Source organism: Macaca nemestrina, chromosome 7, assembly GCF_043159975.1.
Source record: "Macaca nemestrina isolate mMacNem1 chromosome 7, mMacNem.hap1, whole genome shotgun sequence".
NCBI lineage: Eukaryota > Metazoa > Chordata > Mammalia > Primates > Cercopithecidae > Macaca > Macaca nemestrina.
In genome coordinates this window covers 176,622,974-176,646,931 of record NC_092131.1, presented here as the reverse complement: position 1 = coordinate 176,646,931, position 23,958 = coordinate 176,622,974, and the positions used below count along the sequence as shown (strand labels likewise).

At 41.2% G+C, this 23,958-nt stretch overlaps 1 protein-coding gene across 5 annotated transcripts in view; it reads right to left on the bottom strand.

Moving 5' to 3' along the window:
• Nucleotides 1-23,958, bottom strand: part of LOC105497448 (gamma-aminobutyric acid type A receptor subunit alpha5) — an 81,481-nt gene that overhangs the window by 10,442 nt on the left and 47,081 nt on the right. For all 5 annotated transcript variants that reach the window (XM_011768543.2, XM_011768541.2, XM_024797839.2 and 2 more), the window contains one exon: nucleotides 1,643-1,786. In XM_011768543.2, the coding sequence (XP_011766845.1) occupies nucleotides 1,643-1,786 (144 nt within the window). The remainder of the gene's footprint in view (nucleotides 1-1,642; nucleotides 1,787-23,958) is intronic.

Genomic DNA, 23,958 nt, shown 5'->3' with positions numbered 1-23,958 from the left:
GTCTGCGGCTGCAGGGACTGCGTGTTGGGACATTAAGAGTCTGACATCACAGTTGCAGTGTTTACTATTGGGATGGAAGCCCACAGCTCAGCAAGGCCCACTGTGGCTGCTTCACTGAGTGTCAACTCAAAACATGTCGTATGTAGGAGATGAAGGAACCATAGCAATCACATGTGGCAAAATCTGCCCTCTAACACAAGAGGAGCCAACAATCTCAGCCGTGCCTGGACAGGCCGGCAATGCAAAGGTGCACTTTTCCCATAGTCCGCAGCAGGTGAGGGAGCAGAGCCGGCTCGAAGACCAGAGAGAGAAATGGGCAAAGAAGAGGCAAAGGGTATGTTGGTAGCAAGGACTGGATCTCTACCAGTGATCCAAGTCTGTGTCTTCTTAGCACTTGAAGAAGTGAAATGGCATTCTGTTTTACAGTAGGGCTTGAAATTACTCTCCTACTTCTAATTCTTTTGCTGGTAGTTCTTTTCATTTTGTTATATTTTTGAGTTGAGGGTAGGAAAATTCGATCGTGTTTGTTTTAAAAGATTGTAGAATGCAAACAGGAGTAGAAATCCCAGTTATTAATATTCAAAGAACTATATGAAACAGTTCCAAACTGGAATATCCTCCCTCAGCATCGCAATTGCTTACACCAAACTCTTGCTACGCTACCTTCCACTGGTTTCCATAAAACCGGCCCATTCCCTCTGCCTTTCCCTTTAGCGTGGTAACCAAACGGTGAAGCCATCCTCCCAGACTCTCATATCCCCCAGGGATGCCCAGTGCGCAGGCCTGTGGGTCAACAGGGTGCTGACTGCCTGTGTGTGCACCCAGAACAGGCTATGCACTCAACGGCCTGTGTGCTCGGCCAGCTGCAAGGATAGCGGTGCTGACAATCAGCCGTGCTGACAGAGCGCTCCCTTGAAAATATCCTCTGGGGCTTAGAGCTCATTCTGCCATCAGGGCTCCCTGCCTCCCTTTAGGCTTTTCTCCAAGTCTGCAGAAGCTTTTTGGAGCTCAAAACCCCCTCCTTTGCTCACGGCACTCTCTGGTGACCTTGACCCCTATGGCTGGGCCTGCCTGCCCTGGAGATATCTGGCCACAGAACTTGCAGGCTCTGGAGATGCAATGTGTCCTGTTCCTTTGGTCTCCCCACCAACTTTTTTTTGGGGAAGCCAGGCTGGGATATTGACCCTGCAGGGCTCAGGCCAGCCCAGGGCACCTGGCATTGAGAGTGTCTGCTTCCTTCGTGTACATTTCAGCTCTTCTTTGTAGGCTGCCTGGTTGTGCTTTCCCAACTTCAACTCCAGGGAAATCTCTGCGCTGTTTAAAGCCGGAGGTGGGGCAGCAGGTAACTGGGGGTATTTGTAGGAAGCTGTCTACCTTTCCTGCCTAGGGGTGTGTTATATAAGCAGGTCCACTGCAACTGCCGGCCACAGCTGGTGCCTCTGCGTGCCGCTGCAGGGAGGGGCGGGCTGGGAGGACTCCCTTGGCCAGCTCTCACGCAGCTGTGGCCCAGGGAGAGCACAGCTGTCCAGGACAGGGTGTGCTTGGCTGCTGTGCCACCTCCCACGTGGGCCCTGCAGAGGGGTGCTGGGAGCAGCGAGCTCTCCGGGGGTGTGGTGTCCGGAGTGCACCTGGGAGCCCTCACCTGTGCTGGTGCTGATGTTCTCAGTGCCCACCGTCTGCCCCATCAAGTGGTACTGGTTCAGTCTGGAGCCATCTTCCGCCACCACCACAGACTTGGTGGAGCCGTTGGTCCAGACGTAGACGACTTCAGAATTAGGGTAGGCATCTGTATGAGGAGGGGGCAGAAGTGACATAAACATGAAATCATTCCCAGCCTGGAAAACACAGAAGCTTTTACTAAAGTAGCAAGAGAGAGGATGAGAACGTTTGAAAAGTCAAGGTTCCACGACCTAAAGAATGCATAGGGTGGTTGGACCAGGGCAGATGACACTGCAGTTCAGCTTCTTCCCATGTCTAAAGGCCTGGGTGCCGGGCTGCTGTCTGGCACTTCCTGATACGTGGTGCTTCTCTGCAGAGCGCACGATGGTGCAGCAGGTGAGAATGTGGGCTCTGAGACCAGACTGCCTGGGTCCCTCCAGCTCTGTGACTTTGTCAGGTCACTTATTCTCTGTGCCTCAGTGCCTTCATCATAGAATGGGATTAAAACAGCAACCATGTCTGAGGGCCCTGGCTATGACTGCATGACCTACATCAAGATTTACAAGCACGGAGTGCCTGAAGCAGCACCCGGCCGCATTCCCTACTCCAAGCCTTCCACTCTCCAGCAGGCACCTGCTATCCGTGCCATCCTGGGTGTGAAGGTGCTGTGGCAAGCAGGACCTGCACCCCTGGTGTCACACCTGTGAATATGGTACCTTACTTGGCAAAAGACACTATGCACATGGAATTCAGGTTCTGGACCTCAATATCAGAAGATTATATATGATTTTCCCAGGGGGTGCAATCTAATCACTTGCCCCCTTAAAAACAGAGAACTTCCCTAATCAGAGAGATTAGAAGCATGACAAAAGGGCTCCACTCACCACTGCTGGCTTGAGGATGGGGTAAGGGGGGCCATAAGCCAAGGAGAGTGGGCAGCCTCTAGAAGATGTGACTAGGCTGGAATATACGAATCTGGAAGCTTGCAAAGGAGCCCAAAGCTTAGGGCAGTTCTGACAGTCAGGGACCGTAGTAGTCCGTTCTCATGGTGCTATGAAGAAATACCCAAGACTGGGTAATTTATCAAGAAAAGAGGTTGAATGGACTCACAGTTCCACATGGCTGGGGAGGCCTCAGGAAACTTACAATCATGGCAGAAGGCATCTCTTCACAGGGTGGCAGGAGAGAGGAGTGCCAGCAGGGGACATGCCAGACGCTTATAAAACCATCAGATCTCGTGAGACTCACTCACGATCACGAGAACAGCATGGAGGAATTGCCCCCATAATCCAATTACCTCTACTAGTCCCGCCCTTGACATGTAGGGATTATTATAATCCAAGGTGAGATCTGGGTGGGGACACACAGCCAAACCATATCAGGGGCCACCTGAGAACACAAACGTTCATCTACACAGCGTGCAGAGCACAGGAAACACTGCTTCCCTCGTCAGCTGATGAGGACCTGACAACTCAGTGCCAAATCTGCTCAAGGATGAAAGGGAAGCAGGGAGGGAAGAGAAGGAGAGACGCAGGGAGGAGGACATAGGGGTCCTCTGGGAGTGGCAGAGGTCTGAGGGTGGAGGTGCCTCCTGCAAAGGCCTGGAGGGAGGCAGACTGAGGACGTGAGACGCGATGGGATTCGTGGAGTGTGGAGGCTGCGGCCCACCCATCACTTTCCTTGGTGGGACTGGGGACGGCACACAGTCATTGATGGCTCCTCCTGGGCTCAAGGCCAAGTGGCATACTAACCCGGGACCAGGGGCACGTGCCTGAGCACTGCCAGCAGGGAGAGCTGTGGGGAGGCCGGCTGGGGCCGAGGCCAGCCTGACCTGAGGCCTCGCTGGGAGCAAATCCCGTGAGCCCCTTTCTCCACGGTTAGGGGCAGAGCTTGGATGATAATCCTTACCAATGAATCCAATGAAATTATCATTGTAAGGATGAAAGATACCTAGAATCACTGAGTGACATATAACGCATCATCATAATTCACATGATCTTGTTTTTCAAACTACTAGTGACTATTAAATGGCCTATGGATATTGATGATGCCAATAGCATTAATAATGACAGCAGCAAGAGACAGTGTGGTTGCAGTGCGTCAGCTGACATCACCAAGTTCTGCTCTCCTCATCACATTAAGGCTGGGAATAAATGACCTCTCGTGTCCATTTCAGCTCCACTGTTCAGCAACCAACACTAAATTCCTTCTCTGTGTCAGCAGTGTGGCGTTCAATCTTTTTGCGGGGACAAGAGTAAATGAGGCAATCAGGGTTGCAGTGCCAGCATTTGTCTTGATTTAGAGCTCTGGGAAACATAGAGCTCGCCCGCCTCTGACCACACATCAGCAGAGCCAGGCAAGACGGTCTGAAACATTTTCACTCGCATCGAACTTGGAAATTCATTACCGATTTCCTCAAGGCTTCTTCCCCTGGGTTGACCCTGCCTGTCCTCTCCTAGCCTTGCGAATCCTGACTGGGAGGTAGCAGTGGCGCAAATTCTCGAGGTCTTTCAGAAACCGTGGGTCTTCTGAATAACTACAAAGGAAGTAAGGCAGCGTGGGCCTGACACTCATTACTAGGGTGGCCTTGAGCAACCTCTTTGAGCTCTCGGCCTCAATTTCCCCATCTGTAGATTGGGCAAAATAATCTCCATCTGCTAGTTCACTAGTTCGTGACAAAGTGGGTATGTGAATGTCGAGTATTTAGCACACACCTGACTCACAATAGGTATGTCATCAACAGCAGCTATAATGGACATAACTGTGTGGGCAATGATTTTTGCTTGGTGTCAAATCTGAAAAGGTCTTTTTACTTTAATTTACTTTCTTATTGTTGGTCCAAAGCAAACTCAGTTTGTCAGTCTCTGGTAAGCTCAGGCAACTGTGTGACTCTGTGTGTTCGCTGCCTATGACAATGCAGATTAGAATGTAACAGGTTCTTAGAATTTTTGGGATTTGAAAATGTACAGGGTTTGAGTTACCTAAACGCATATCTCTAGGCTTCCCATTCTTTCTTTCTTTTTCTTTTGTTTCCTTTTTTTCTTTTTTCTTTTTTTTTTTTTTTGAGACAGTCTCTCTCTGTCGCCCAGGCTGGAGTGCAGTGGCACGATCTTGGCTCACTGCAACCTCTGTCTCCTGGGTTCAAGCAATTCTCCCACCTCAGCCTTCTGAGTAGCTGGGATTACAGGCACATGCCACCATGCCCGGATCATTTTGTATGTTTTGTAGAGACAGGTTTTGCCATGTTGGCCAGGCTGGTCTTGAAGTCCTGGCCTCAAGTGATACACCCGCCTCGGCCTCCCCTTCTTTGAAAGCCTGGGCAGGAATGAGCAGAGTAACAACAGCACAAGACCTTGTCACAGCACCCCAGTGAGACCATCTGCAGCCTCCTGAGCTGAACAACAGGTCGGCACCTAACACGTCAATTGTAAAACTTTGAAAAACACAAATGGATAAAGACATGTTATCTCTGATGGCCTACTGGATACCCAATATCTCTGCTTTAAATTTGACAGTAAAAATGACATCAGTGGGGTTTGGCCACACCCTTTGCCTTGCCCAAGATCAAATGGAAGGTAAGAGGAATAAGCCAATGGGGATGAACAGATAACATGTCTGCCCAGGTACCAATGAAGATACACTCTCATCACTGCGCCACAGTAAGACCTTGCAGAATCACATAGGGTTATGGCCATGACTGGCCTGACGGAGAGAGTCAGAGACCATGCTGTTACTGTTTATGAACTTAATGGGCCCAGATCAGGAAAGAAGAAAAAGAACTGTCGCTCTGCCAGCAGAAAAGACTGTCTGCCTTGCAGACAGCAGTGAGAAACAAGGCAGGAGGCCAGCAGTGTTTAGGAAGAAATCCCTCATGTAACAATTGCTTACCCCTCCCTCATTCGCCAATTGGCTTTTTTACCTTCAATTCACCAGCTCCTTCCAATTATTTCCAATTTCCTCATGGAAAGCAGTATTTCCCAAGTCATCTGATCTTAAAATCAAGCTGCTGTCTTTGAATTACATCCCTCTTTTCCCCTCTACATCCACTTTTCATATCTGGCCACCACCCTGCTCTCTGCTCCCTCACTTCTAAAGACTTCACGGGAATTCCCAGCTTTTGGTTTCAGCTCCACAAATAGTGATTTTTGCATATTCTTCCTCTGCTTCAACAAACATCACTCACCCTGCCTGCTACCTTTTTTTTTTAAGTTCCGGGATACATGTGCAGGATGTGCATGTTTGTTACAAAGGTACACGCGTGCCATGGTGGTTTGCTGCATCTATCAACCCATCACCTAGGTATTAAGCCCAGCATTCATTAGCTAATTTTCCTGATGCTTTCCCTCCCCACACTACCCTGCCACAGGCCTCAATGTGTGTTATTCCCCACCCTGTGTCCATCTGTTCTCATTGTTCAGCTCCCACTTATGAGTGAGAACATGCGGTGTTTAATTTTCTGTTCCTGTGTTAGTTTGCTGAGGATGATGGTTTCAGCAAAGGACATGATCTTGTTCCTTTTCGTGGCTGCACAGTATTCCATGGTGTCTATGTACCACATTTTCCTTATCCAGTCTATCAGTGATGGGCATTTGGGTTGATTCCATGTCTTTGCTATTGTGAATAGTGCTGCAGTGAACATATGTATGCATGTATCTTTATAATAGAATGATTTATATTCCTTTGTATATACCCAGTTGTGCGATTGCTGGGTCAAATGGTATTTCTAGTTCTAGGTCTTTGAGGAATCACCATACTGTCTTCCACAATGGCTGAACTAGTTTACCTTCCCACCAACAGTGTAAAAGCGTTCCTGTTTCTCCACAGTCTCGCCAGCATCTGTTGTTTCTTGACTTTGTAATAGTCACCATTCTGACTGGTGTGAGATGGTATCTCATCGTGGTTTTAATTTGCATTTCACTAATGATCAGTGATGTTAAGCTTTTTTCATGTTTGTTGGCTGCATGAATGTCTTCTTCTGAGAATTATCTGTTCCTGTCCTTTGCCCACTTTTTAATGGGGTTGTTTTTTCCTTGTAAATTTGTTTAAGTTCCTTGTAGATTCTGGATATTAGACAACTGTCAGATGGAGAGCTTGCAAAAATGTTCTCCCATTCTGTAGGCTGTCTGTTCACACTGATGATCGTGTCTTTTGCTGTGCAGAAGCTATTTAGTTTAATTAGATCCCATTTGTCAATTTTTGCATTTTTTGAAACTGCTTTTGACATTTTTGTCACAAAATCTTTGCCCATGCCTATATCCTGACAAGCATTGCCTAGATTTTCTTCTAGGGTTTTTATAGTTTTGAGTTTTACATTTAAGTCTTTAATCCATCTTGATTTGATTTTTGTATAAGGTGTAAGGGAGGGGTCCACTCTCAATTTTCTGCATATCCTGCCTGCTACTTTGACTCTTTCATAGTTAAGACCCTTCCTGTTTGAGTGGTAATGCTACCCTGTCATTTCCCCAGATAAGGCTTCTCTTCTGTTTCAATACCTTAACAACTGATTGGTGGTCATTTGTGTTTTGTTCTGTTTTCCGTTATACCTCTTTCTATTCCAGTCCTACCAGGTTCAGCTCAAAGCATGGTCCTCATAATAAATATTCCCATCTATGAATTCCAAATGGTTTCAACTGCACAAAGGCATTTAACCCAATTTTCCAAATGTGCCCAAATGAGCTCCTTGGAAACAGACCATGGTTCACGCTTCTGTGATCCTCACTGCACCTAGCTGAGTGCTGAATGCTTAACACACCTGCTATAGAATGAATGTTTGTGTCTTTCACAAAATTCTTATGTTAAAATCTAATCCTAAATGGGATTGGTCGTAAGAGCCTTTGGGAGGTGATTAGGTCATGAAGGGGGAGACCTCATAAAAGAGGTCTCAGAGAGACCCCCCACTCCTACCACCATGTGAGGGCACATGAGAACATGGCTGTCTGTGAACCAGGAAGCACACTCTGATCAGACATCAAATCTGCTAGCACCTTGGTCTTGAACTTCTCAGCCTGCAGAACTGTGAGAAACACATTCCTGTTATGTATGAGTTACCCAACATTTGGTATTCTGTTATAGCAGCCTGAATGAACACAGATAGAAGTTGGCAGCTGGGCACGGTGGCTAGCACCTGTAATCCCAGCACTCTGGGAGGCTGCGGTGATCACTTGAGGTCAGGAGTTCGAGACCAGCCTGGCCAAGATGGTGAAACCCCGTTTCTACCAAAAAAATACAAAAATTAGCTGGGCATTGTGGCAGGTGCCTGTAATCCCAGCTACTTGGGAGGCTGAGGCAGGAGAATTGCTTGAACCTGGGAGGTGTAGGTTGCAGTGAGCCAAGATCCTGCCGCCGCACTGCAGCCTGAGCAACAGAGTGAGAATCTGTCTCAAAAAAACGAAGAAGGAAAGAAAAAGAAATTGGCACCAAGAGTGGGGTGCTGCTGTAACAAATACCTCGAAATATGGAAGTGGCCTTGGGACCAGGTTATGGGTAGAGGCTGGAAGAGATGTATGCTCGAAGAAGCCTACATTTTCATGAATGGACTGTTTACAGCAACTCTGGTGAGGGCCCAGAAAGAAAAGAGGAGAGTTGTAGAGAAAGTCTCCATTTTCTTTGAGAATATCTAAGCAATCCTGAGCAGAATGTTGGTTGGAATATGGACAGTAAAGGTCATTCCAATGAGGTCTCAGATAAAAAATGAGAAACATGTTACTGGAAGCTGGAGGACAGGTGATCCTCGTTACCAAGTGGCAGAGAGCTTGACTGCACCATGTTCATGTTCTGTTCACAGTTTTTGTGGAAGGTGAAACTGGGAGTAATGAAGTTGAAAATTGGCTGAGGAAATACGCTAAACAAAGTGTTGAAGTGGCCTGTTTCTCTAATAGTTTATTGTAAAATGGGAGAAGAGGGAAATGACTTAAAGATGGAATTGTTAGTTAAGAAGGAAGCAGGCCGGGCATGGTGGCTCACGCCTGTAATCCCAGCACTTTGGGAGGCCTAGGCGGGCGGATCACCTGAGGTCAGGAGTTTGTGACCAGCTTGGCCAATATGGTGAAACCCCTTCTCTACTAAAAATGCAAAAATTAGCCAGGCATAGTGGTGGGCACCTGTAATCTCAGCTACTCGGGAGGCTGAAGCAGGAGAATCGCTTGAACCTGGGAGGTGGAGGTTGCAGTGATCGTGCCATTGCACTCCAGCCGGGGTCACAAGAGTGAAACTCTGTCTCAAAAAACAACAACAACAAAAGACAAAAAAAAAGTAAAAGGAAGGAAGCAGAATTTAAAGATTTGGGAAATGTTCAACCTATCTATTTTGAAAGGAATGAGAAAGCCTGTTTGGGAGAGAATACCAGGGGTGGGGTGTGGCCAAAGGACCATTTAATAAAGACATTCATTAGTCAGCTATCCCAACAGAAGCCAGGAGCTGCTGTGCAAGACAATGGGAGAAGGCAAAGGAGGGATGCTGGTACCTGCAGGACGGAGAGGTGCCCTGCCCTGCCCTGATGTGCACTGCCTTACCTCTTGGGCTCCGCTCCCTGCTCTCCAGCACCACACTCCTCAGCCACCCCAGCAGGGGTTCTTGGGGACCCTGGTGTGGTGAGGGCTGCACTCAACAGAGCAGAGGGGGCACGATGGCCTCCACCTAGATGTCAAAGCACCGGGGTTCCAAGCACAGCCATTAGAACCCCAGTCCCAGAGAGCTGTGGGGCACAGGCACAGGCACAAGCTGCTACAGGGGCAGGGGATCCCCAAAGTCATGCAGCCCAATCCTTGCCTGGCATAAGTGCTGGGACACAGCTGCTGCCCCAGTGTGACTGGAAGATAGGGACCTCTTTCCCCATGGGTCTGCAGGGCAGAGCGTGGGCCAAGGAGGGCTATTCTCAAGTTTTAAGGTCTGATGGAACTTGTCCTGCTGGGTTCTGGTCTTTCTCTGCACCTCTCCCTCCCCTCTTCCTTCTTACTTCTTCCTTTTGGAATGGGAATGTCTATCCTCTGCCTGCCCCCATTGTATTTGGAAGCATACAACTCGTCTGGTCACAGTTTCACAGCTTGAAAAGAATTCTGCCCAAAGATAAATCGTACTTTGGGTCTCACCCATATCTGGTTTAGATGACATTCAGCTAAGACTTTGGGCTTTAGACTTTTGGATTGAAACCATGTGAGAAGAGCATGAATGTTGGGTGTCCAAGGGAAGAATGTGATAGACTAAATAACTGTGTCCCCCCAAAATTCATATGTTGAAACCCTCAGCTGCAAGATGATGGCATTAGCAGGTGGGGCATTTGGAGGTGATTAGTTTATAAGGATGGAGCCCTCATGAATGGGATTAATGCCCTTATAAAAGGTGCCCCTGGGAATTCCACCATGTGATGGCACAGTGAGATGGTGCTGTCTTAACCAGGAAGCAGGCCCTCACCAGACACTGAAACTGTTGGCAACTTGATCCAAAACCTCCCAGCCTCTGGAACTGTGAGAAATAAGTTTCTGGTGTTTTTAAGTCCCTCAATTTATGGTATTCTGTTATAACAGCCAGACCAGACTAAAGCAACACTCAGAGTACCTCTTAGATGGTAACTGTCTTAGTCTGCTTGGGTGCCTTCTCATTGTCCTCACATGGCAGAAGGGACGGGAGAGCTCTCTGGGCCTCTTTTATAAAAGCACTAATCCCACACAGGAGGACCCCACCCTCATGTCCTAATCACCTTGTAAGGGCCACATTTCTTCCTACACTGGGGATTGGGTTTCAACACATGATTTGGGGAGGAGACAAACATTCAGATTCCAGTGACAACCAAGGGTAACTAGCACATCAACGTGATTGTTGAAACAATCTAAATTCAGACACCACACAGTTCAAACTTCAGTGTGTTTCTACAAGTGTTGAGACTGTAACATGTTCACACGAGGCATTCAGAAACCTGAGTTCTGGGTCATCCACGCTCATCCTGAGTCAGTAGAAACTGGGGATGATGAATGCAACAGCAGGCATAATTCATGTGTCTGAATGGAATAGCAGCTCACTCCAGTGAGATTCACCCCTCATTTCCTGAAATTCTCTCCACTGGATAACTACCAAAGAAGCTTCCAGTTCTAATTTAGTATGTATTTTCGTGAATCCAGATATCATCTCATGACTTAAGCTAATATTTAATGAATCACTCCACAAATAAAATGAATGACATAGTCTAAATATATTCTTTTCCTAAATAGTCTTGTCGTGTTTAAGTATTTGCTTCCAAATGAACACCATGCCATTATCTTTAAGGAATTTCCTTATGGACTGAGAAACATCCTTTTGTAAGCTGAGACTAATTTCAAGACTTGCTGGCATTCTTGAGCGTAGAGATAGCAATAACAGAAATGTCTGTTAATTCAGCTCTGCATTAGAGAAACCGGAGCACGTGGCTCATGAGAATAATGACACATATTGCGTTCCTTTGTCTCCTAATAGCAGAGAACTGTTGAATTGAGTAATTTGAAACTCATTATACTATCACATTTAGCCTCTGCATGCTCAGATGCCAATGGTATAAGTGAACAAGTTGGCCAAGCATCTATTTTTAGTAAATCGAAAAGATGAAAGACAAGAAAGAAAAAATCTTTGTTGAATAGCAATTCTTCTCTTAAAATTATCATGTACTGAGTTGAAATCATATAACTGAGGGAAGGTGAAGTGTGTACAGTTTTCTAGCTCTTGGTCAACAGTATACACACAATACATGACATGAATAAAATCATTCTTATTGTTTTTCATAGTAATAATATTAACAGTAAATATAAATGAATTATCAACCTCTGAAGCAAATCAAATCAATCTTAAGAGCAGGCAGACAGGCCGGGCACAGTGGTGCAAACCTGAAATCCCAGCACTTTGAGAGGCCAAGGTGGGTAGATCACGAGGTCAGGAGTTCAAGACCAGGCTGCCCAACATAGTGAAAACTTGACTCTACTAAAAATACAAACAAACAAACAAAAAATTAGCTGGGCATGGTGGCGGGCACCTGTAATCCCAGCTAGTTGGGAGGCTGAGGCAGCAGAATCCCTTGAACCCGGGAAGGAGAGGCTGCAGTGAGCGGAGATCACGCCACTGCACTCCAGCCAGGGTGATAGTGCGAGACTCCGTCTCAAAAAAGAAAAAAAAGTAGCAGGCAGATAAAAATAAATTTGACATAAGAGTTCAAAACTCCTACTGAGTGCAAGAAACACTTCTATTGGTTTTATTTCTTATATATAATATAAATCTTATTTTATGTGATTGAATATAGAAAGTGAAGAGTTCTCATTCAATGAGTATTTTAACTTTGAGTGTGATAAATGATTTAACTGCAGTTGGTGCGTTGTTAAATATGATAATTTAGGAAATAATCAGGTCATCACGTAGTTTTTCTTTACCCAAACTTACTTTTGTGCTACCTGCCCTGCTCACCATGAGCATTACATCTGGGTATCACGCTGACTTGAACTTAACCAATGATCAAAAAGATAATCATCTTTGACTTTGAGTGTTTTGTTTTTGATCACATCAAAAGCATAATTTTCATATACAAAGAGTGGCATAATTTCAAGTTGTACAACTCCACTTCCTCTGAGGATGTAAACAAGTAATTTTCTTTCAAAGACATCAATCAGTGATTCCCAAATGAAAGGCCTCAGGGATCTTCAGAGGTCCTTTGTTCCAAGTAATGATGTTCCCAGCCACCCAATGGGAGCAAATGATTTCAATAAATCCCAGAGATAGTCCCTTTCCATTATACTGGTCCCCTCAAATAAATGTGTATCTTAATCTCTGTATACATTTAAAGATCATAGTTTGAAAAATGTTGAATTATTTCCATCTAACCTAACTTTTGGCTCATCACGTATACTTCATCTCCTAATTCCAAAACTCTCTTTGTAATGATGGAAGTAATATAAAACGAAATTCTTGAAATCAAAACAGCTTCCGCGTCCAGGAATGGCAGAACGCCTGCTATTAGGTAACATCCATTATCTCTGGATGTCAGATTAAAAACTATTCCCTGAAAGCCCCAGAGAGACGCAAAGACAAGCAGAAACGGACAGGAGTTGCCACTTAGACGAAGGAACGGCTTTTCACTTAAGACGCTGTGGGTCAGCGCTGTAAGGCAGCTGATGCTCAGATAGGATCCCTCCGTCTCCCTAGCTTGAAGAACCTAAAGAGGCTGGAACTATCAAAGCAGCAGCTGGAGAGTGAGGTGCAAAATCCTAGAAGGGAAAGAGCCACAAGGGAGGCCCACAGTGATGTATACAGATGTACACAATCTCTCCCCAGATCTCTGACTCGCCTCTCAGTTATGCATATGCACGCGGGGAGCATAAGCCTCTATGAGCCCAACTCCAGAGCAAGAACCACCTGCGTTTCAGGGCTTACCTGCCACAGGAAAGACAGAGCTGGGAGTTCACACTCAGCCAAGTTAACTGGCTTAAAAACAAATTAATAAAATGAACACTTTAAATTTAACAGAATCCAGAGCCTGTGCAATGTAACAATAAAATATCCAGGAGACAATTCAAAATTATTATACGTAAAAGAAAAAGGAAAAAAGGACCTATGCTGAAGAGAAAATGCAATCAGTGCAGACTAATCCCAACAGGATTCAGATGATGGATTTAGCATATGAGAATTTCAAAGTAGCGATTACAAATATGCTTCAGAATACAAAAGAGAATATGTAATACTTTATAATAAAAAATTGCTGTAATAAAAAACTAACAGTAAATCCTAGTAGAGAAATTGAAACTTTAAAAGAATCCAATACAAATTCTAAACCTGACACATATTATATACTGAATAATGAATTTACTGTTTAGGCTTAAGAGCAGATTGGAAATGACTAAAGAAAGAGTCAGTGAACTTGAGGCACTAAATATAAATTATCCAATATAAAAAATAGAGAGGGAAGACAATGGTGAAAAACATGGACACACCCCTAGTGATCTATAGGATTACACCAAAAGGAACAGTACATGTGATTAGAACCTCACATAAAAAAGAGAAAGAAGATGAGACAGAAAAAAAAAATATTAGAAGAAAATAATGGTCAAAATGCCTCAAATTTGGTGAAAGACAAATTTAGAGTCAAGAGGCTCAGCAAACCACAAGAAGTATAAATTAAAATGAAAACAAATCTAGGGGGATTGCCACTTTCAGAAAGATGAAAATGCATTTTCCTCTACTCCTCCCACTAAAAATAAATATCACATATTTATGTTTATAAATAAAAGTGCATATTATATATAAAATAAATGTAGGAAAAATCTGAATGGTAGAAAGAAGCAGGCAGATAGGCCTTGGGACCAAAGGGATGGCCCAGTGGTAGCTGCAAACAGTGTCTTACACATCCCAGGTTTGGAAGCTAAAGAAACTGGCAACTTGGAAACACCAATGGGCCAAACGAAAACTGACGCCTGTGTGTCTAACCACAGGACCAGAAAGGGTGCAACCTAGTAGGACGAGAAACTTTTAGACACTGGCCAGTGTACTCCAACCAAGCATCCCAGAAAAAAACCGTGGCCCTACTCCACTCCAGGCCAGCAAATGCTGAACAGACAGCTAAGACTCCTGCCCTCACCAGGGGCCCAACCCACTGACGGAGTGACACCAGAGAAGGCCACATAGTAAGGGGCCAGGACACTCATTCCTGCCAAGCTGCAGTGAGGCCCATCCCATCCCCCAGTGATAATAAAAGCCATGTGGGAAGCCTGGAGTTTCATCTAAACCAGTAGGTGCAACTCCCTCCTGCTCTTTATGGGAATCATGACAAAGGATTAGTAGATGTTCCAATTTTCTCCACCGCTTGGCAGTAATGAGGCCATGCATATGGCGTCAGTGGAAGCTGTGTGGAAAGCGGAAGTCACCCCAGCTCCTCTCATCTAGGGAAGTATCAGTCGAGGCCTAGCATGGATCTGGAAGTCCTGTACACACCAGCATTAACAAGGAAACCCAGGCACTCTTGGATCAATAGAGGCTAAGCTGGAACCTGATTTCACCCTGAACCAGTGGTAATGAGGCTGTACCGCACCTTCCCCTGACAAAACAGTGAGAAAAAAAAAAAGCCTTGTATTATAACATACAGAATAACCAGGTTATGATAGAAAATTATTCGTCAAACCAAGAGTAAGGGAGATCAAACTGAATAAAAATAAATCAATGGATGCCAAAGCAGAGATGACAGAGATGTCGGAATTACTGGACAAAGGCGTTTTTAAAGCAGCCATTGTAAAATGATGCAATGACCAAGTACAAACATGCTTGCAACAAACTTTTAAAAAACTGAAAGTCTCAACACAGAAACAGAAGCTATAGGAAAAAAAAAGGAAGTTTCAGAATTAAAAAATAAAATATCCATGATAAAAAGTTCCTTAGAGGAACAAAATAAGATGGAGGGGAAAAAGGAAACAATCAGAGAATTGAAGAGAGAACAACAGAAATTGTCCAATCTGTAAAACAGAAAGAAAATAGATGAAATGAAAAGGTCCTCAAGTACTTGTGAGAGTATAACAAAAAAGCTAAGATCCACGCCTTGGAGGTCAGGGAAGAACAGAAACAGGCTGGGCCAGAAAGAGTGTTCAAATAATTAATTCATAAAACTTCCCAAACTTGACGGAAACCTACAGAAACAAACAAGCACACCAAAAAGGTTACTGGTGTAGACCAATAAACCTATAAATATCATATGCCTATACCAATAAACATCATAGTCAAACTTCTGAACACTAAAAACAAAGAAAAAACAAGTCTTTAAGGTAACAAGGCAGAAATGAGACCTTACTTATAAAGAAAAAAAGATCTGAAAGACAGCAGATTTCTCATCAGAAACCTGGAGAAGGAAGTGGCACATTTTTCAAGTGCCAAAAGAACTGTCAAAGCTTAATCCTATATCCAGTGAAATATCCTTCAGTAATCAAGGGCAGAAGTCAAGACATGCTTAGATGAATAAAAACTAAGACAATTTATTGCCAGCACACCTACCCTGAAATAATGGCTAGAGAAAGTTTGCTTAACAGAAAGATAACCATAAAAGAATGAATCTTAGAACACCGAGAAGGAAAAAAAAAACACAGTAAGTAAAAATATGGATAAATATAATAAAACTTCCTTTGTCTATTGAGTTTTCAAAATTAAGTTTGAAAGTTCAAGCAAAAATTGCAACAGTCTCTGATGTGGTTCAAGATGTATGTAGAGGAAATGTTTAAGGCAACTGTGTTATAATTAGGGAAAGGTAAAGGGATATAAAGGGAGGTACGGTTTTCTTATTTCACTTGAACTGGCAAAATGAGTATACAGTAGACAGCTATAAATTTTGTATATATAAAGTAATGCTGGCCAGGCACAGTGGCTCATGCCTATAATCCCAGAACTTTGGGAAGCTGAGTCTAGAGGACTGCATGAGGCAAAGAGTTTGAGGCTGCAGTGTGCTATGATCACCCCACTGCACTCCAGTCTGGGCAACAAAGCAAGACCCTGTCTCTTTAATTAACTAATTAATTAATAAAGTAACACCTAGAAGAACCACTGAAAAAGCTATACAGCAATGTGCACATGATAACATTATAAATAAATCAAAATGGAAGAGTAAAAAATGTCCACAGTAAGAGAGACAAAAGAAAACAAAGAAATAAAAACACAGAAAAAGCAGAAAGCCAAAGAAATGGCAGATTTAAGCCTTAACATCTCAATAGTTACATTAAATATAAAGAGTGTAAATATATCAATTAAAAGATAGAAAAAGTAAATTTAAAAATCTGAGCTATGCTATTTACAAGAAATTCACTTTTTATATAATGATATATAGAGGCTGAAAGTAAAAAAATGAAAAAATATTTATCATTCAAATATTAATCAAAAGAAAGCAAGACTGGCCACATTGAATCAAGTTATATGGAATTCAAAGCAGAGAAAATTTTCCAGAGACAGAGAGAAATATTAAATAGTGGACACCAACAATTGTATATGTGTATGCACCAAATAACACAGCTAAAAAATATGTGTAACAAAAATTGATTAACTTGAAAGTGGAAATAGACAAACAGACAATTACAGCTAAAGATTTCAGTGCCCCTTTCTTAAGAACTGATCCATAACAATGAGACAGAATCATCAAGGATAGAGGTGAACTCAGCGCCATCATAATCATGATAATCTAATCAAAATTTGTAGACAATCCACCCAGCAACCACAAGCTACACATACTTTTCAAATGTTCACAGAATAAATATCAGGTAGGCCATATTGTGCATAAAACAATCCTCAAAAATTTAAAAGAATTGTAATTACACAGAGGGCATTCTCTGGATATGGTGGAATTAAACTAGAAGTCAATGACAGATAACAGAAAAATCTACAAACAGTTGGAAACTAAATAACATATATCTAAACAATATGCGGGTCAAAGGAAAAGTCTTAAGGGAAATTTAGAAATACATTTAATGGAATGAAAGGAAAATACGACGACTAAAAATTCGAGCAAAACAGTTAAGGCAGTGCTATAGAAACATTTATAGCATTAAATGCATACATTAGAAGAGAAAAAAATCTCAAATCATAACCTAAGTTCCCACCTTAAGAATCTACAAAAAAGAAATGCGAACTAAATGCAAAGTAAGCAAAAGAAAGAAAATAAAAAGATGAAAGCAGAAATCAGTGAAATAAAAAACAGAAAAGCAATAGAGAAATCAATGAAACAAAAAGCTACAAATAATAAGATCAATAAAACTGCAAACCTCTATCAATCTTGCTGAGAGAGTAACACAAATTACCAACGTCAGAAATAAGAGATAACACTAGAGACACTGCAGACATCAAGACAGTAATATAACAACTATGAATAACTCTACACAAATTTAATATAACTTAGATAAAATGAACCAATTTCTCAGAAAACACAATTTACCCAAACTCACCTAATAAGAGGTACCCAATTCAAACAGTCTTAAACACTAAGAAAATTTAAAGCATAAATATCTCCCTAAACAGTTACCTTCAAGCCCTGGTGGTTTCAATGAAGAATTGTAACAAATATCTTAAATAATCAACACCTAGGCCGGGCGAGGTGGCTCAAGCCTGTAATCCCAGCACTTTGGGAGGCCGAGACGGGCGGATCACGAGGTCAGGAGATCGAGACCATCCTGGCTAACACAGTGAAACCCCGTCTCTACTAAAAATACAAAAACTTAGCCGGGCGAGGTGGCAGGCGCCTGTAGTCCCAGCTACTCGGGAGGCTAAGGCAGGAGAATGGCGTGAACCCGGGAGGCGGAGCTTGCAGTGAGCTGAGATCCGGCCACTGCACTCCAGCCTGGGTGACAGAGCGAGACTCCGTCTCAAAAAAAAAAAAAAAAAAAAAAAAATCAACACCTATTCTATACAGTATTTTCTAGAAAATAAAATAGGTGGGAATACTTTCCACTTTATGAAGCCAAGATTACCCTGGCGCCAAAACAAAAGATATTATAAAAAAGAATAGATATGCAAAAACTCATTTACAAAATATTATCAAATTGAATTCAACAATACATAAAAATAATTATATGTGATAACCAAATAAAGTTTATTCCAGGGCTGCAAGGCAGGAATGTAACCCACCATTTTAACTGGCTAAAGAAAACTCACATGATTATATGACCTGATGCAGAAAACATGGAAAGACAGCTTTTCTGAGGGCTGTCTGAGGAACTGGTTTCAGTCTTGCTTGTCTCTGAGTGCTAGTGGGATCCAGCATACCCTAGATGCCTAGGAGCTGCTTAGAATAAAGGAAGTGAGTTTGACCAGCACCAAGGTTGGAGAGGACTCCAGAATCTCTGGCAAAGGTGGACTGGTGAAGGTCTTTCCCTGTACAATGCCAGTTTGTGAAACTGGGAGAGGTGAACGTTTTACTTAATGTGCACACCAAATACAGAATATAAAGAAATGAGGAACAGGGGTATATGTTCAATAAAATGAAACAAGACGAATCTTCAGAAACTGATCCTAATGAAATGGAGTTATATAATTCACCTGATGAGAATTTAAAATAACCATTATAAAGATACTTACTGAAAACAATATATGAGCAAAGTGAATTTTCAATAAAAAGACAGCAAATATTTTTAAATTACCAGAAAGAAATCATAGAGCTAAAGAATACAATAACAGAACTGAAAAAATCCTCAGAGGGATTCAACAGCAGACTAGATCAAGTAGAAGGAAAGATCAATGAATTTAACGATAAGTCAGCAGAAATTATTCAGTCAGAGGAGCAAAAAGAAGAACGAAGAAGAGAAAAGAAAGCTTAAGAGACTTATGGGACACCATCAAGTGACTAATAAGTATACTGAGTTTTAAAAGGAGAAGAGAGAGAGAAAGAACAACAACAACAACAACAAAGCTTATTTAAAGAAATAATGGCTGAAATTTTCCAAATCTGGGAAAGGAAATAGAGAAACAGATCTGGGAAGTACAGAGGATTCCAAATAAGGCAAACCCAGAGAAATCCATACCAAGACACATTATAAACACATTGTCAAAAGTCAAAGGCAAAGAATTTTCAAAGCTGCCAGAAAGAAGCCACTTGTTACAGTCATGTCATAAGATTATGAGTGGATTTCTTTCATCAGAAATCTTGCAGGACAGCAGGGAATGATAAAACATATTCAAAGTGCTGAAAAACAGTATACCTGGAAGAACTCTCCTTCAAAAATGAAGGCAAGACAAAAACTTTTCCAGAAAAACAAAAGCAGAAAGTACACATCACCACTAGACTTGACTTGCAAGAAATACTAAAGAGAGTTTTTTCAAGTTAAAAGAATGCTAAATGGCAACACAATAGCATAAGAAAGTATAAAACTTGTTGGGAAAGGTAAATACACAGATAAATAAAGAATACTGTATTACTGTAACAATGATGAATAAGTCACTATTAATTCTCATATAAAAGTCAAAAGGCAAAAGTATTAGAAATAATTATAACTAAAAATGTTAATGATGCACAATATAAATGGATGTAAATAAGTGTGTGGGAAATAGTAGTGAATGTGCAGTCTTTATATGTGATTGAAGTTCAGATATTATCATAAGATAGACTGTTACACGTTTAAGATGTTTTTTTTTTTTTGAGATTGAGTCTTGCTCTATCGCTGAGGCTGGAGTGCAGTGGTGCGATCTTGGCTCACTGCAAGCTCCACCTCCCACGTTCACGCCATTTTCCTGCCTCAGCTTCCCGAGTAGCTGGGACTACAGGTGCTTGCCACCATGCCTGGCTAATTTTTTTTCTATATTTTTAGTAGAGATGGGGTTTCACTGTTAGCCAGGATGGTCTCGATCTCCTGACCTCGTGATCCGCTCGCCTCAGCCTCCCAAAGTGCTGGGATTACAGGTGTGAACTGCCACACTCAGCCATGTTTAAGGTATTTTATGTAAGCTACACAGTAACCACAAAGTTAATAACTATAGAAGTTACAGAAGAGAAAGGAATCAAAGCATATCAATACAAAAAAAAATTAATGAAGCACAAAGACAGCAGGAGAGTTAAAGAGGAGCAATAGAAATAAAAGACAAATAGAAACAATTACCAAAATGGCAATAGTGAATCCTTCCCAATCAGTATTTACTTTAAATGTAAATGAATTAAACTCCTCAATCAAAAGACACAAGAGAGTTTGAATGGATAAGAAAACAAGATCCAACTCTGTTTTTTGTGTTTTTTTTCTTTCTTTCTTGAGACAGGGTGTCACACTATTGCCCAGGTTGGAGTGCAGTGGGGTAAATATTGCTCACTTCAGCCTCTGCCTCCTAGGTTCAGGTGAGCCTTCTACCTCCACCTCCCAAGTAGCTGTGACTACAGGCATGCACCACCATGTCCAGCTAATTTAAAACTTTTTTTTTTTTTTTTTTTTTTTTTGTAGAGATGGTGTTTTCTCACATTGCCCAGGCTGGTCTTGAACTCCTGGGCTCAAGCGATCCACTCACCTCGGCCTCCCAAAGTACTGGGATTACACAACTTTATTCTGTCTACAAGAAACTCACAGTAGATTTAAGGACACACATAGACTGAAAATGAAGGGATGGAAAAGGATATCTCATGACAAAGGGCCATGAAAAGAGAGCAGGGGTGGCTATATTTACATAAGGCAAGATAAATTTAGGTTAAAAACTGTCACAAGAGATAAGAACAATATATAATGATAAAAAGACTGATTCACCAGAGAGATATAACAATTATAAGTAAATACGCACCCAACGTAAGAACAACTGAAAATATAATGCGAACATTGACAGGACTGAAGGGAGAAATAGCAGTGCAATAATAGTAGGAGATTTCAATACCTCTCTCTCAGTTATGGATAGAAAAACCAGACAGAACATCAACAAAGAGGTACAGTGGGCTGGAACAACACCAGACATACACAAAACACTTTAACCGCAACAGAATACACATTCTTCTAAAGCACACACAGAACATTCACATTTTATGTCACAAAACAAATGTAATAAATTTAAGAAGACAGAAATTTCCTACCACTATGGAATGAAACCAGAAATCAACAGCAGAAGAAAAACTAGAAAATTCATACATATGTGGAAATTTAACAACACACATTTGTACAACTAATGGGCCAAAGAAGAAATCAAAGGGGAACTTAGAAGATATCTTGAAACAGACAAAAACTGAAAATGCAGCATATCAAAACTTATGGGATATAAGAAAAGCAGCACCAACAGGGAAATTTATAAACAACTCCTCAAGGAATTAGAAAATGAAGCACAAACTAAGTCTGAATGTAGTAGAAGGAGGAAGATAATAATTAGAGCAGAAATAAACGAAGTAGGGAATATAAAAACAATAAAAAAGAATCAGAGAATCAGCAAAGAGTTTGACCCTTGAAAAAAAAATAAAATTGACAAACTTTTATGTAAACTAAGAAAAAAGAAAAGTCAAATAAATAAATTAGAAATAAAAGGAGACATTGCAACTGATGCCACAGAAATGAAAAGATTTGTAAAAGACAACAATGAACAATTATATGCCAATAAAATGGATAATCTAGAAGAAATGGGTAAATTCCTAAATACATACAATCTACTAAGACTGAATCACGAAGAAACAGGAAGTCTAAATAGATCAATAACTAGTAAGGAAGTTGAATCTATAATCAAAACCTCCCAACAAAGAAAAGCCCAGGACCAGATAGTTCACTAGTGAATTCTACCAAACATTTAAGGAAGAATTTAATCCAATCCTTCTCAAATTCTTCAAAACAACTAAAGAGGAGCAAAACTCACACTCATGAGTCCTGCATTACTCTTATATGAAAAGCAGTCAAAAATATTCCAAGAAAAGAAAACAAGAGGCCAATGTCCTTGATGAATATAGATGCCAACCTCCTCAATAAAGTCTCAACAAACTGAATTCAACAATACATTAAGAGGTTTATATCAAGCAGAATTTATCTCTGGGATGCAAAGAAGGTCCAACACATGAAAATCAATTAATGTAATACATTACAATTAAGAGAATGAAGAACAAAATGTAATACAATTAAGAGAATGAAGAACAAAAATCATTTGATCATCTCAGTAGATGCAGAAAAAGTGTTTGGCAAAATTCCACACCCTTTCATGATAAAAATTCTTGGTACACAAGGAATAGAAAAAAATTACCTCAATATGATGAATGCCACATATGAAAATCTCACAGTGAATTGCATACTCAATGGTGGAAAACTGAAAACTTTTTCTCTAGCATCAGGACAAGGCAAAGATGCCCACTCACCATTACCACCTCTATTCAGTATAATACTTTAGAACCTATCCAGGACGATTCCACAAAAAAAGGAACCAAAAGACATACAAATCATAAAGGAAGAAACTCTCCCTATCTATAGATGACATGATCTTACATACAGAAAACCCTAAAAACTCCACCAAAAGACTGTTAGAATTAGTCAATAAATTCATTAAAGTTGCACAATACAAAATCAACATCAAAAATCAGTTCCATTTCTATATATTAACAATGAAGTATCTGAACAAGAAATTAGAAAAACAATCCCACTTAAAACAGCATGAAATAGAACAAAATACTTATTAATGAACTTAACCAAGGAGTTGAAAAATCTGTACACTGAAAACTACAAAATAGTGATGAAATAAATTCAAGAAAACACAAACAAATGGAAATACACCACTCATTCATGGATGAAAAACTTAATGTTATTAAAATGTCCACACTCCCCAAGTGATTTGTAGATTCAATACAATGCCCATCAAAATTCCAGCAGCAGTTTTTATAGAAATAGAAAAAGCAATGTTTAAAATCATATGAAATAACAAAAATCCCCAAATATCCAAAACAATCTTGGGGAAAAAAGAGAGCTGGAGGCATTCCAAAATATGTTACAAAGCTACAGCAATTAAAACAGTATGGCATGGGCATAAAGACAGACATAGAGACCAATGGAACAAAATAAAAGGTCCAGAAATCAATCCATGCATACACAGTCAACTGATCTTTGACAAGAGTGCCAAGAATACAAAAATGAGGAAAAGATAGTCTCTTCAACAAGTGATGTTTCTTTTTAAAGAGGAAGGGAAAAATAACTGTAACAATAAGTGTAAAAAAATTGATACTTGGAGAAATAAATATTTCAGAAATATTTTTAAACATTCTAATTTTCACAGTAAGGAAAATGGATTACATTTTCCAGTAAGGCATAGAACTTTTCAACTTGGATATATAATGAAACAGGAAACAGAAAAAAAAAAAGGATAGAAGATATCCCAGGCAAGAATTAAAGAAACTAGTGTGGCAATATTAATATTAGACAAAATTTAGTTGCATAGGCATTATATGTTCAAAGAGAGATGATTTATAGTGATGAGACATGCATCCTGTCAAGAAGCTATAAATATAATGAACTTTTATAGTAATGATGATGATGGGCATTTATTGAACACTTTAACTGGTGTTACTCTGCCAGTTTCAAACATATTACAACAGCTCTCATCTATTTTACAAATGAGGAGAGAGGCTCAGAGAGTCTAATTAACTTGCCCACAGTTACTCAGCAGAGGAGTGGGAGAGCCAGGATTCAAACCCATAGTTTTCATGCTTCATCTCAACGAGAACATTGTGCTTTCAAAGTGAAAACTTCATATAGCATGTGCGCAAGTGAAGAGTAAAAAGAAAGATGGGAACTAGATCAATTTCAAGTCTGCTCCAAATATCTCACATGTGGGGATGATGCTGAAACAATAAGTGTAACAAAATTTAACATCTGGAGAAATAAATATTTCAAGAATATTTTAAAACAT